Source organism: Nicotiana tabacum, chromosome 7, assembly GCF_000715075.1.
Source record: "Nicotiana tabacum cultivar K326 chromosome 7, ASM71507v2, whole genome shotgun sequence".
In the NCBI taxonomy this organism is placed as follows: Eukaryota; Viridiplantae; Streptophyta; class Magnoliopsida; order Solanales; family Solanaceae; genus Nicotiana; species Nicotiana tabacum.
This window is the reverse complement of record NC_134086.1, coordinates 153,191,442-153,205,376: the sequence shown is the minus strand read 5'-3', so window position 1 is coordinate 153,205,376 and position 13,935 is coordinate 153,191,442. Positions and strand designations below refer to the sequence as shown.

Sequence of the window (13,935 nt, the reverse complement as noted above, 5' to 3'; positions counted from 1 at the left end):
TTTTTCAACACCTCCTAAAATTGAAAGTAATAAGAAATCTCTTTGGTATCTCAATAATATTTGTTCTTAAATTAGTTCAGTAGTTTCCCATATTTCAAGATCCACGTTTTAACCAATAAAATGAAAAAGTTAGTAATAGCAAAAGATAATAAGAAAGAAAAGAGAGAATAATGTAAAGGCAGCCAAAGTAAACATCCTCATATAGAGCTTGTGTTTGAGTTTGTCTCAAAAGCTACTAACCTCTACTATAAAGTTCATATTGTATTATGATGGGAGGTTAAAGAAGGTCTACATAACAGTACATTGAGGTAATTTCTAATACAATTGCAATCAATATACATTAGAAAAAGGCAAGAAATTAAGTTACAAAAATTAAAAGGGTCCTATTGCTTCTTTTTTTTTTTTTCTTTTAAATTTTGTTTATTACACTAGGAGAGGTGCGAGGGCAAGGAGAAGGGGATGCTACGCCAATAACGGGATCTGAACCCTCTACCTCAACTGTGGGAGGCACGGAGTTCACCAAGTGAGCTAGCTCTCAACCCCGCGCTATTGCTTCTTGTTCCAGTATTCATCCTCCCAAGCCTCCACTTGTTGTGTGGCTTTTATCTTTTGTTCAATAAAAGAATTAATTTCTTGAGGTTCATAAGGTGGAGGAAGGGTGCATGGATCTGTATAACTAGGAGATTTCTCTAAGCCTTCTTCCATGAACTTTTTCCAAATACCTTCTGAAGTGCATGCCAATGATTCTGAACATATTTCAACTGCTTCTGCTGGAATTTCTGGTTCAAATTTGAGCAGCTTTGCATATTCATTCAGTAAATGGAACATGTAATCAAACACATATTCCATCTTCATATCTTCGTGAATAAAATTACTTCCTGCCTTCCCTATTGCCTCTGCCTGTCAAGATATTCAAAACAAAAAATTGTCGAAAGAATGAGTCATTAGTAAATGAGTTTAAGTTTTATCGATTGACAGTGTAAAAATAATACATACAAAAGTGACATTAAATTTTTCGCAGATTAAATCATATTTGTCAATGTATACAAGTTAAATAAGCAAGTAATTGTACCTTGTCAGTGTTATTGTTACCCCATTGAACAGCAAACTTGAGGGACCTACATTTATCATTATCTCTAATAGGCCAATAATGTAGCTGAGGAATCATCCCTCTCATGAAAAAATCATGGTAACGAGGTTTTATGTACAATGTTGGAGAATCGCAAGCCAAAATGTATTTTTCACTCACTGACCATGCCCATCCTTCTACATATATTTTATATCTGCAGTCAACCCAAAAAAATTTCAACTTCCAATCTACACCAAAAGAAGAAAAATAAATAAACAAAGTTACTTTTTTTTGTTTTTTTTGGTGTGTGTGTGGGGGGGGGGGGGAGGGGGAGGGGGAGGAGCCTTTGGCTATACCTATAGGTGCACTGATTTCCAAGATTTGATTCCTTGAACCCCTTTTTGGATTGATCATTCCAGTCCTGAAGATTTGTAATTAAACAATAAAGTATGTTACTATGGTCTAGGTATCAGTATCCAACTAATGAAAATATAGTTTCTTGGGGGAAAAAAAGGAAAACAATGTTATAGATGGTAATCAATTGTAATTAAACTGATTTTAGATAATACCTTTTAATTTTCATTTAAAAACAAAAAGAAAGAGGGATAATAAAAGGTTATCATAATTTAAATATGAAGAAAATAATGGTAGTACAAACCTGAACGTACAAGAGAGTATTAAAATTCTGTTTGTCAGTAACATTACACTTCATTAGATCTTTTCTGATGGGAGAAACATGGGGATTTCCCTTCCAATAAGCAAAGGGTACTCTATCCTTCCATTTGGTTATTTCGTTACCTTGTTTTATGTCATTAATCACACTTCTCCATGGCTTTATATTTGTCTCCGCCCTACAAAATTTGCAAAAATAAAATAATCATGTTCAAAGTTTTGGTGTCCAATTTTCAGTTAGTAGCCTCAAAAGTGAATTTTCCTTGACAGGAATATACGCAACACATAAAAGTCAACATTTTCTTGTATGACTTTTTTACTCAAAATATCTTTGTGCAAACAATTAGGTAGCATTGCCTAGGTTAGACCAAAAAAGAAATATTAATGTCACATGCATGATTAAAGTCATATAAATAATTGGAAGAGTTCAACCAATAATTCAATCTTTACGTCAATGATGATACTATAATGTCTTGTTAATTTCTCTAATAAGAACATAATGATTTTATGAAATCGGGGTATTGAGTTATGTAGAATTGGCCTTCCCATAAGGTTCTGTATAATTGAGTTTCTTAAAAGAAGAAAGGAGGAATTCTGCGGCTATTTAACAAAAGGAAAAACATAATCATTTCCACAAAAACAAAATGACATTTTATACAATTTCAAGAGGTTACTGTGTAAAATCTTGAACAGCACATCCCATTCGAATATAAAAGAAAATTGAAGATCAAATCTTTAAGATGTGAAAATTATCATTTCGCAAAGGTTTATGAAATAATTGTATGTTGGTAACTAAAGTAGTTCTGAAAAAAAAAGTAGCGCAAAATACAAAATTAACAAGTAGGCCGAAACTAATTGTATTCGCTAGCCAAAAAGTATATAAAATATATATATTTTTGTATTATAAACACATATACAAAAAATATAACTATTATTTTTGGGAGCAACTAAAAGTATACGTTTTTTCATAAAAGTACTCTGTCACTTTAGCCAAAAAGAAAATTGTTATTTTAGAAAACAAAAAAAATGCATTAGTTGTTTTTCTATTTCCACCCTTACTACTCCAAGAAGGCAGTCAAGGCACCATATTCAGTAGTTACTCATTTAACTAAGATGTAATGGTAATTTAGCCAAATAAAGCTTACAATTAGTGAGATATTAACTAATTCGCTTAATGAGTGTGTCAAAACTTTAAAGGACAGAAAATAAAAAGGATAAGTCGCAAGGTAATTACCAGCCCCAAAATGACCAATCTGGGAAGACAATATCCAAACTGTGCCAATCTGAACAGTAGCGGAACAACGGCGGTGGACCGGAGTTAGGTTGCCGGTAGTCCTTTGATCGGATAACCGGCCGGTCATCGGTGTCAAACATGATCTCCAAATTAGGCAATTTTCCAGGATACCACCTAAGGAGTTGTATAATTCCATACATAGTGTACAAATGCCTAGTTTGAATAAATCTCTTTGTATTGTATTTCTCAACATAAATTTTGCCATCCAATATGATCAATCTGAAATGTGCATGCCTTTTGGCTTTCTCCACCATTTCTCTAGTGATTCCTGTCTCCTTCCATGGCTTTAAATCTTCATAAATCCATCTAAAATACTCAGGACATGTTGAATTATTAGGGTTTAAGGGTTTATAGAATTTAGGATAGTTTCTTGGACATGTATTGGACTGATTCCATGCACCACAATCCAAAGGAAATTCAAGAATTTGGGGCTCAATTGTTGGGCCTTCTACTCTTTGATAGGAATGACCAGTATATTTTGCCTGTATAAATTTAAAGAAATTATAATTAACCAAACTCAATGGAAATTTTTAATCAGTAGTAGTTGATTAAGAAGCATCAAAAGACAGAATTAAAAAGAACTGCCATGCATTTATTTCCATAAACAAATATCATATATGGATATAGCTTCAATATGTATAGAGTGGAAATCAAACAAAATAAAATATTGTTAGTGGTGGAATAAATTGAGCATGCATGAATGCAAAACCGATGTGGATGAAGTGGTCATAGATTTTTATAAATTCCTTCAGAAACACAAGGGAATAATTAAAAGGAACTAATATTTGATTTTTACTTTCTCTATAAATATTTGGTGCAAATAGATTTTACCAGTAATTACATTGGATTGAGCTGGAATGAGTTGGGAATAATAGGGAGGAATTTTCTTTTTAGAAAAAGATAATTATGGGGAGGACAGAAATGAAGAATAGTCTTTGTACATTTGAACCTATACAGAGTGGCAACCAGTTCTCTCTGATAAAGCTTAATTTAAAACTTCAAACGAGAAGGGAAAAAAAAGGTACTTATGACATTAATGAAATCATGGTTCATTCCTACAAAAGATAATGCACCTTATATCTACTTTTATATTTTCTAACTACGTATGAAAATTCAACTTTTTTCTTTGATGGTAATTTTCTCAAATATATATTTTTCAAATATTGTATTACTAATTTCTAGATCCGATGATTTTATTTTTAACCATCATTTAAAAGAAATAAAATAAAGAAATATGAGTTGAGTGATAGTTCCTCTACATCTACAGGATAGGGGTAAGGTTTGCATACATATTATCTTTCCCAAACCTCACTTGTGGAATTATACCAAATATGTTATTGTTGTTGTTGAGCTAAGTGATAGTTCACCGGATAGAATAATAAGGATGGACAAACCTAGCATATCTAACTTTAGTAGTATTTGATTTATTTGCAAGGATATTCCTTGCATATATATCACATCGACCAACTCAAGTAAAATTAACTTGTATAAATATGATCATACTTTGGATCAATAATAAACCAAATCTTTCAATATCAAATTCATCTACTATACAGAACTTTTTATTAAAAAAAATACTAGCATAGTTGACGGAGCTATTTGATTACATGTCTTTTAATGCCATTTACATATATGCATTAAAATCACATTAATAAGAGGTAAAGATACAAAGAAGAGTATATACACAGTGAAATAGTGGAGGTAAATATATATAAAGGAGAGTGGGCAATGTCATATGACTTACAAGATCAAACCATCCAGCCAAGGACGAGATAGAAACTGCAAGTAGAAAGAAGAAAAGCAGCAACGATGTCGTTAAGGTTGCTGTAGCTTTCTTTTTCAGATATTTCCATTTTGCTCCCAACACTGAATTCTTTTGGAAAGCTGGCCTTAGCCAGAAATCATTCATCAATTTCTCATTCCTCTCTTTCATGGTTTCGACTATATATAATATATATATATATATATTGCTATAAACACCTACCTATAACTTATCAGAATGGACTTTAATTAAGAGACCTGAAGATTTTCTTCTGCTTCTTTTCCTCCAACAAGATTCAAGAAAACAACAATTTTCACAAACCATAGAAATTAGTTCTCTTTTTTATGTTTTTGGGTTAAGGATGGTGTTGTGGTTAGAGGGAAAGAGCTATTTTTGTCACAAGAACCAACTCTGTATTAATACAAGTAACTTACCAAATTGATGGCTTTAAGGAGGAAGTTGTGGAATCAAGAGAAATAATTAATTAATGAAAATAAAGTACTAAGTAATAGTCTTGGTTGTCACATGTGTTATGAGGTTTCTGAGTTGAAACTGATCATGGAGAAGTCTGGAACTAACTTCTTAATCAAGTGTTGAACAATACACTAAATAACACACATTTAATTAAGACCCGGAATTTTCTGATTTCTTTGGCCGTTTAATGTAAGTTAGTCTTCAATTTAAAAAGAAAATTCCCCGCCAAACTTGAGAGAAAATAAGTGTTAGCTAGCTAGAGGTGCTAATACGACAAATTTTGATTGAGAAGTATATGTCCAAGTCTGACTCAGTCCAAGTCTTGGCTATGCACCTTATTCTCAACGAAAAGTATGTAACTCTTGTGCAAATTTAATTTATAACAATGGTGCCAGATCCAGTTCGGGTGTACATTTAAATTATTTCTTCCAAATCCTTATTACCATTCAATACAAGTAGTGACGAAGTAGCCCATCGAGACTTAGGCAGATAAAAAAATATAATTAATCTACACTATTTTTTGTCGCGAACACTAACATCCCATAGTTTTTACCCGCTTCTCGTACTTATTAGGCCTTATCTTCCCTGATTATGGGCCTAAAGGACCGATAACAACAGCAATACTAATTAATGTTGACAAATTTGGATGTTCTAGTTCTCATATTAGAACCATTCATTTAGAAGTCCGAGAACCGTCAAACACGCACGTACGATAAGGTTATTAATTAAACAAGGTCCACCATACTGATTTTTTTTTTTTTTTTTTTTTGAAACTTACACAAATGTACCAAATAAGTCTTAACTTACCAACCTCTAGTCATTAGTCATAGACTTACCAAAACTAACTAAGTACATATAAAAATTGAAAAACCACATAAATAAGGTTCTTTCTCTCAAGAATCACATGCAAAAATCACATTTCATATTTTTAAGCGTGATTAACAATATTAGATGCAAAATGAAAAGAAAATTTCATGGATGAGGTAGCAAATAAGTTGATGAAATACAAAAAAATATACAATATTTCAAAAATCTAAGCAAAAAAGGAACTTTTTCAATGGGTATAGTAAAATTCATTGAAAACATATAGATAAGTCAATATACAAAATCTGAGGAAGATTGGAGGTGATTTGGATTGGTTTTGCATCAAAATTCTTAATTAAATTGAGTTCAAATTTTTTTCTGTGACACATGTATCACGCATGTATCTCATACACAAGTATACATGGATATTCATATGATACACAATTGATACATATGTGGTACACAAATGACACACAGTGTGATACACATATCTTTTTTTTCATGTTCAGGTTTTACTTCGAATTTTAATTCAAACCACCTCAAAACTTCACCAAATATCCCAAAAACTGAGATTCAAGGTCCTTAAGATGTACCCAATCTATTCTAATAATATCCATTCAAAAGAAAACAAAATTTTGACCTTTTTTCTACAAATAGCTAATTGGTTAATATTAGTAATATTTAGCTAATATTAGTAATATTTTAAGAATTGACCAATTTTTATAATAAACTACTTATAAATGGACACATATGGTAGTTCCCCTTTTTTTTCCTTTTGTGGGATGGGATGGGGTCTGTACTCGGGCATCAATTTTCTAGCATTTTGTTAGAAAAACGGACCTTATTCTACTTACCTAGAAACAACATCTAACTAAGACAGAGTGATCAAAATTAGGTTGCAGCTTAGCCATGGCATTTATAAACAAGCTGCCACAAATAATTACTCATAGTAACAAATCTCAAGAACAGAGACGGAGCTTGGATTTAAAATTTGTTGATTCAGAATTCTATTAATTTAATGATTTGTATATATTCAATAAAGGTCATTAAGACCAATGCAAATTTTTGACTAATATTACTAGATTCGGCCGAACCCGTTAAATTAGCTCTAGCTAGGCTCTTTGAAAAGTTCTGTAATTATTTGATGACCATGAATATCTTGTGGTATTAACTTTATGTATAACTCATGTTTGTAGTGAAGGTGAGTATAACATGACTTCGAACTATATATTTCTTTAAAATGCAGAATATATCCCCCCCCCCCCCAAAACCCCCACCCCACCCTCTCCCTTTTTAGAACAAGTGAAATAATTGTGAACCAAAGGTAAGTTTCATGCGCAGTAGAATGTTGTGAACGCTATGTGGTAGTATCTTTTATTTTGCATATAGAGGAGGACTGTCAATGTACTGAGAAGTTTAGATTTAGGAGGATCTATCTGAATTAAGTATTTTGAAAGTAAGCTTGAGTAACTTTTAGTGAGAACTAAGTAATTCAATTAGCGTGGAACTGAACTATAAACATGTGATTGATTAAGCACCGAATTGAGATAAAGAATCTAAGTTTGACAAAGCACTGTGCAAAGTTTTAGTCATTAAGCAACATCACAAATCACAATAATGACATCCTTTCACATGTATAATTAATGCATTATGTATAAATTTTCATTGTCTGATTAGTCTTTCATAACAAAGCAAAAACATTGACAATAGAACCAAAAAGGTTATCCGATGATAACAAACCATACGATTTTAAACTACTTGGCTACTGTTTTAAGCTACATAAACAAACGCACATTACTTCGCTGCTTTTCCTGTCAACATAAATTGCTCTACTCCAAATTCGCCCCATTTCCGCACTTTAAAATTGCAAAAGTATTCATAGATCAACTTTTGTCCCAACAAGCCCAATTTGTTTTTGGAGAATTAATCCAAATAGTAGCCCACTTAATTTCTTAAACTAAAAAGGAAATTTTATCTCCTATAGCAAAGTTTTTGTAACGACCCGATTGGTCGTTATGAACATTTGCACTTCGCTCACTTGTTTGAGGGCATGAGTAGCTCCGTATGATGTATTATGACTTATGTGAATCGTCGGTTTTGATTTTTAGGTTATTTAGAATTGATTTGGAAGAGTGATTCTCAGCTACAAGCTTTAAATTTGAAAGGTTTGACCAACTTTTGACTTTTTAGTATTTGACCTCGGATTGGATTTCTGATGGTTCCGTTAGCTCTATTGGGTGATTTTGGACTTAGGAGCGCGTCCGGATGGTGATTTGAAGGTCTGTAGTAGAATTTGGCTTGAAATGGCGAAAGTTGGATCTTTGAAAAGTTTGACCGGGAGTGGACTTTTTGATATCAGGATCGGATTCCTATTCCGGAGGTTGGAAAAGGTCTGAAATATCAAATATGACTTGTGTGCAAAATTTGAGGTCAATCAGACGAGATTTGATAGGTTTCAGCATCGGTTGTGGAAGTTGAAGTTTCAAAATTCAATGAGTTTGAATTGAGGTGTGATTCGTCGTTTCGATGTGGTTATGTGTGTTTTGAGGCATCGAGTAGTGTCATGACCCTAACCGGACCTGGTCATGATGGCGCTTATCGTGAAACAAGGCCAGCCGACACAAACGCCCAAACCAACTAAACAGTTATAATAATTCATTTTAAGTCATTAATAAGCTATAAATCCCAAAATATAGAGTAGAATAAAACAATGCGAAAACAAACACAGCCCGACATCGGGGTGCCACCGATCATGACCATCTAAAATTCATCTAAAAGTATGAAAAGACAACATAGTCTAATACAAGGCTAGTACAAAGTGAAATAAAGATAGGAAAGAGAAGCACTGGGCTGCGAACGCCGAGCAGCTACCTAGTCAACTCCGAACAAGCCTGCTGGAAAGCAAAACAACACTCGCTAGTGTGACCCGAGACTCCTGGATCTACACATAGGGTATGCAGGGAGTAATGTGAGTACGCCACCTCAGTATGTAATAAAAGTAATGGTAGCTGAGCAATAAGAAAACACGTAAAATACAGCATAATGCTACAACAAAAATAGTAAAATATCCAAAACAATGCAGTAGTACAGTAAAAGCTCGTAAAAACACCTTAGTTCAGTAAAAACCTCTTTAAAACATCTTTTAGTAGTTCAAACGAGTGATGAAAACAGTGAGAAAAGGGATAGAAACTTAAATCAACCCCTCGGGCAAAATACCAAGAACCAGCTCCTCGGGCTACCTCACTATCACTTGTATCAACCCCTCGGGCAATAACATGAAACAACAACAGCCCTCGGGCAAAATCAAATGAAACAACAACAGCCCCTCGGGCAAAATCACATCTCATACTGGGTATCCGCGCTCACTGGGGATGTGCAGACTCCGGAGGGGCTCCTACAGTCCAAGCGCTATATCAAGCCATCTCGTGGCATAATCAAACTGGCCTTCGGCCTCATAACAAGCTACCTCGTGGCGTAATAAAACAGGCCATCGGCCTCATAATCATGAATCAGTACAATATCGCTGCGGCGCGCAACCCGATCCCATAATATCCTCACAACATAGGCTCTCGGCCTTACTCAGTCATAAATATCTCAAGCAACTCGGGCAACAGTAAAACATGATGTTCAGCCCAAAATATTATTTAAAATGTCAAAGTAGAGTAAATACGACCGAATTATGAAAACAGTAAAATACAGCATGACTGAGCACAAATATGAAGTCAAAACAGTGAATAATAGTAGTAAAAATTCCCTTAAGGGTCTAAAACAGTTGGCACGAGGCCCAAACATGGCATTCAACCCAAAACATGATAATACTTTCCTAATCACAATGATAGCAAACAATTTTCAATCAAATACGCGGTTTAACAGTCATACGGGATGGACTAATTCACAATCTCCAATGGTGCATGACCCCACGCTCGTCATCTAGCATGTGCGTCACCTCAATGTAGCATAACGATGTGAAATCCGGGGTTTCATACCCTCAGGACAGCATTTACAATCATTACTTACCTCTAACGGGTCCAAACTCTAGCCCGCGATGACTTTGCCCCTGAAATTGGCCTCCGGATTCTCCAAATATATCCAAAAACAGATTTATACCATCAAAATATGCTAAGGGAACAAAGCCCACTTAAAAATAATCAATTTACATCAAAAATCCCGAAATTGGTCAAACCCAACCCCTGGGCCCACGTCTCGGATTCCGAAAAAATTACAAAACTAGAATTCTTACACTCTTACGAGTTCATACATGCCAAGAATACTAAAATCCGACCACAAATGACCCCTCAAATCCCTAGATTTAGGTCTCCAATTTTTAAGCCCTAACTTCCAATTCTAGACTTTAGATTCCACAAATTTCATGTTTAATTAGGTAGAAATCACAATAGGATCGAATATTAAGTCCATAAATCTTACCTCCTAGTGTTTCCCTTTGATTCCCTCTTCAATCTCCCTCAAAAAGCTCCAAAATCGCTCAACAACGGTGAAATTTAGACCCAAAATCACGGAAGTGGTCTTTTAAACATTCTGCCCAACACTTAAAATCTCTTCTTCGCGAACGGGTCAATGCATCGTGTTCGTGAAGCACAAACTTCCGTTGACCACTTATTTCTTCATCGTGCACGCGATACCTTGTATGCGAACGCGAAGCCTTAGCTCTTTAATGCATCGCGAACGCGACGACCCACTCGCGAATGCGAAGCACAATTCTCCAGGATCTCAGCTGCTCACCTTTACTCTACGCGAACGTGGCATAACCATCGCGAACGCGATGAATACTGGACCCAACTCTTCGCGAACGCGGGACATCCATCGTGAACCTGAATGCCAAACCTCCTGACTCACACCCTAACCCTTCGCGAACACGAGAGCCCACTCGCGAACGCAAAGGCCAAATGCCTGCAACACCAACAACAAATTTTTTCTACAACTTTTTCCAACATGAAATGATCCGTTCAACCACTCAAAACTCACCCGGGTCCCTCGAGATATAAAACAAACATGCCAACATATCCCACAACCTCATCCAAACTTGTTCCAGCCCTCGAAACGCTCAAAACAACATCAAAACACCAAATCTGCATCAGATTCAAGCCTAAGAATTCCAAAAACTTTCAAATTCCGCTTTCGATCAAAAAGCCTATCAAATCTCGTCTGAATGACCTGAAATTTTGCACACACGTCACAAATGACACAACGGACCTACTCCAACTTCTAAAATTCCATTTTGACCCCTATATGAAAATCTCACCTATCAACCGGAAAACGCCAAAATTCCAATTTCGCCAATTCAAGCCTAAATCTATTCCGAACCTCCAAAACAAATTCCGATCACGCTCCTAAGTCCCAAATCACCTCCCGAAGCTATACGAACCATCAAAATTCACATCCGAGCCCTTTTTCATATAAGTCAACATTTGATTGACTTTTCCAACTTAAGCTTACTCAAAGAGACTAAGTGTCTCAAATCTTACCAAAATCTCTCCGAACCCGAACCAACCTACCCGATAACACATAATACATCTGATCAAGACAATAAGAAGCAAAAACAGGGGAAACAGAGTGGTAACTCATGAAACAACCGGCCAGGTCGTTACAAGTAGGTCCGTGTTATATTATGGGACTTGTTGGTATGTTTGGATGTGGTCCCGAAGGGCTTGGGACGTGTTTCGGATTGATTTCGGGCTATTTTTCCTTCATTTTGCATTGTTGTATTCTGATGGTATCTGGTGTCTCAATTCTTCATCGCGTTCATGAGGCAAGTGTCGCGAACGCGTAGTATATTTTGATAGCAGTGGCATTTCTTCATCGCATTCGCGAATATTGGTCCCTGCTCGCGAAGAGTTGGGACTAGTCCTCTTCGCATTTGTGTATGAAAGATCACATTCACGTAGAGTGAGTTGGGGGATTGGAGCTGGAGAAGCTTTCTTCTTCGCGTTCGCGAGGCTTGTGCTGCGTTCGCATAGTTCTACCTCTAGTGTGTATTGCATACGCGAGGCTTGTGCCACTAACACATAGAGCATTTTGGTGGGTGATGTTTTTTTTTCACCACGAACGCGATGGGTATCCTGCGTTCGTGAAAGAGGATGTCTGTACAGAAGTATAAAGTACTCTATTTCGAGGGTTTCAGCTATTTTTGCATTTTGGGAGCTATAGAGCTCGGATTGAGGCGATTCTTGAAGCAATTTTTGTTAGTGTCTATACTCAGTTTCGATTATATTCCATGAATTTATCTTCATTTTTAGCAATTGGTTAATGAATTGGAAGAGAAAATTGGGGGTTTTGGCCTAAAGTTTCATTATATGAATTTTTGAGCTTTGAACATCGAATTGGAGTCGGAATTGAGTGAAACTAGTACGGTTGGACTCGTAATTGAATGGTTTGTCGGATTTTGTGAATTTTGTCGAGTTTTGAGGCATGGTCCCAGGTGTGATTTTTGGCCGGATTTGGGATTTGATGTAGAATTCGATCTTTATCATTTGTAATTGCTTCCTTAGGCTTTATCTAATGTATTTGAGTTGCTTTTGGCTAGTTTCGAGTCGTTCGGAGGTTGCAATGCGTGTGATGACATTCTTGGAGTATCGCTTGGCTTGCTCGGTGTCGGAATTGGCTTGTTTAAGATAAGTAACTATTCTAAACTTAGTGCTGAGGTATAAAATCCCAGATTACGTGATGTATGACTGGTGTTGAGGTGACACACATGCTAGATGACGGGCGTATAGGCCTGCACCCTGTGAATTATGACTCTGTTGTCTTTCGGGCACTGTATAGTGGTCCTACTTTGTTGATATCTGTGTTTTCACCATGTGATAAAGTAATTGATCTGTACATTATGCTAGATATCCTGTTTAGGCTTTATGATGATATTGCTGGGGCCCATAGTGGTCGTTTCTTGCTGTCATCTCACCGATTTCATTGATATTTTGTACTCAGTCATATTCATGCATTCATAATATATCTCAGTCTCAGTTGTTATTTATTGATACATTATATTATTGTTGACGGGCTGGTTTTATGACATTGGGAGCCTGAGAGACTGGAGAGATTGATGACTGAGTAAGACCGAGGGCTTGATGGTGAGGATGTTTATGGGATCGGGCTGCACGCCACAGCATGTTATACTAATTTATGCCATGATTGACTTGTTATAGCGCTTGGGCTGAAGTAACCCCTTCGGAGTCTGTACACAGCATATATGCAGTTATAAGCATGCATAAGCATTTTTATTATTTTTCTATAATTTTAAAAGCTCCAGATCAATTTATTTCTCCTCTTTTATTTTTAAAATAGCCAATAATTATCCTTCAAAGTACTTTGCATTGGTTTAGTCATTTAAATTCATTATTTATGCCATCATAATTATTTAAATATTTTTAGTGCATTTTTTATAATTGCATTTACATTTTTAGGCTAAATTGGATATCTTTAAAATAATAGCACATGTTAACATATAATTACATTATTGATGCATAAAATGGTCTTTTAAATTTTTTAAAATGTTAAGCAACTATTTTAAATCGTTTTAGTACACGAAAGTATTTTTTAGAAATCATTTATTATTTTTTATAAATTATATAGTATTAAAAATGGCTATTTAAAATCTACAATATTTTTTATTTTCAATTTCAACCCTAATTCAATCCAATTACCAGCCCAATCCAAATAAAATTACCCAGCCCAAACCCAAATACCCGATCCGGCCCCTAAAACCCTTTAATCTCGGCCGTTGATCATAGAGATCAACGGCGACAAACGACCCTTCCTAAGATAAACTAAAAGACCCCCAAACCCTTTCATTCTACACTACCCGCCGCCCTGAAACCCTTCTCTGCTCTCAAACGCTCTTAAACT

General features: G+C 35.5%; 1 protein-coding gene across 1 annotated transcript; it reads right to left on the bottom strand.

Annotated features, from left to right (window-relative positions):
• Nucleotides 1–188: 188 nt before the first annotated feature.
• Nucleotides 189–5,442, bottom strand: LOC107765833 (uncharacterized). Its single transcript, XM_016584531.2, has 6 exons — nucleotides 4,780–5,442; nucleotides 2,976–3,517; nucleotides 1,728–1,920; nucleotides 1,426–1,490; nucleotides 1,073–1,283; nucleotides 189–900 (listed from the first exon to the last, which is right to left on the bottom strand). Exons 1-6 carry the CDS (start codon nucleotides 4,966–4,968, stop codon nucleotides 547–549), a joined length of 1,554 nt encoding a protein of 517 aa, XP_016440017.1. The 5' UTR covers nucleotides 4,969–5,442; the 3' UTR covers nucleotides 189–546.
• Between the last annotated feature and the right edge of the window lie 8,493 nt (nucleotides 5,443–13,935).

Excerpts from the sequence above, each read along its gene's own strand:
- LOC107765833 (XM_016584531.2), bottom strand. The coding sequence starts at position 4,968 with ATGAAAGAGAGGAATGAGAAATTGATGAATGATTTCTGGCTAAGGCCA. Across the intron at positions 1,921-2,975 it reads GATTGGTCATTTTGGGGCTG|GGCGGAGACAAATATAAAGC; the intron begins GTAATTACCTTG and ends CAAATTTTGTAG. Across the intron at positions 1,284-1,425 it reads GGAAATCAGTGCACCTATAG|ATATAAAATATATGTAGAAG; the intron begins GTATAGCCAAAG and ends GGTTGACTGCAG.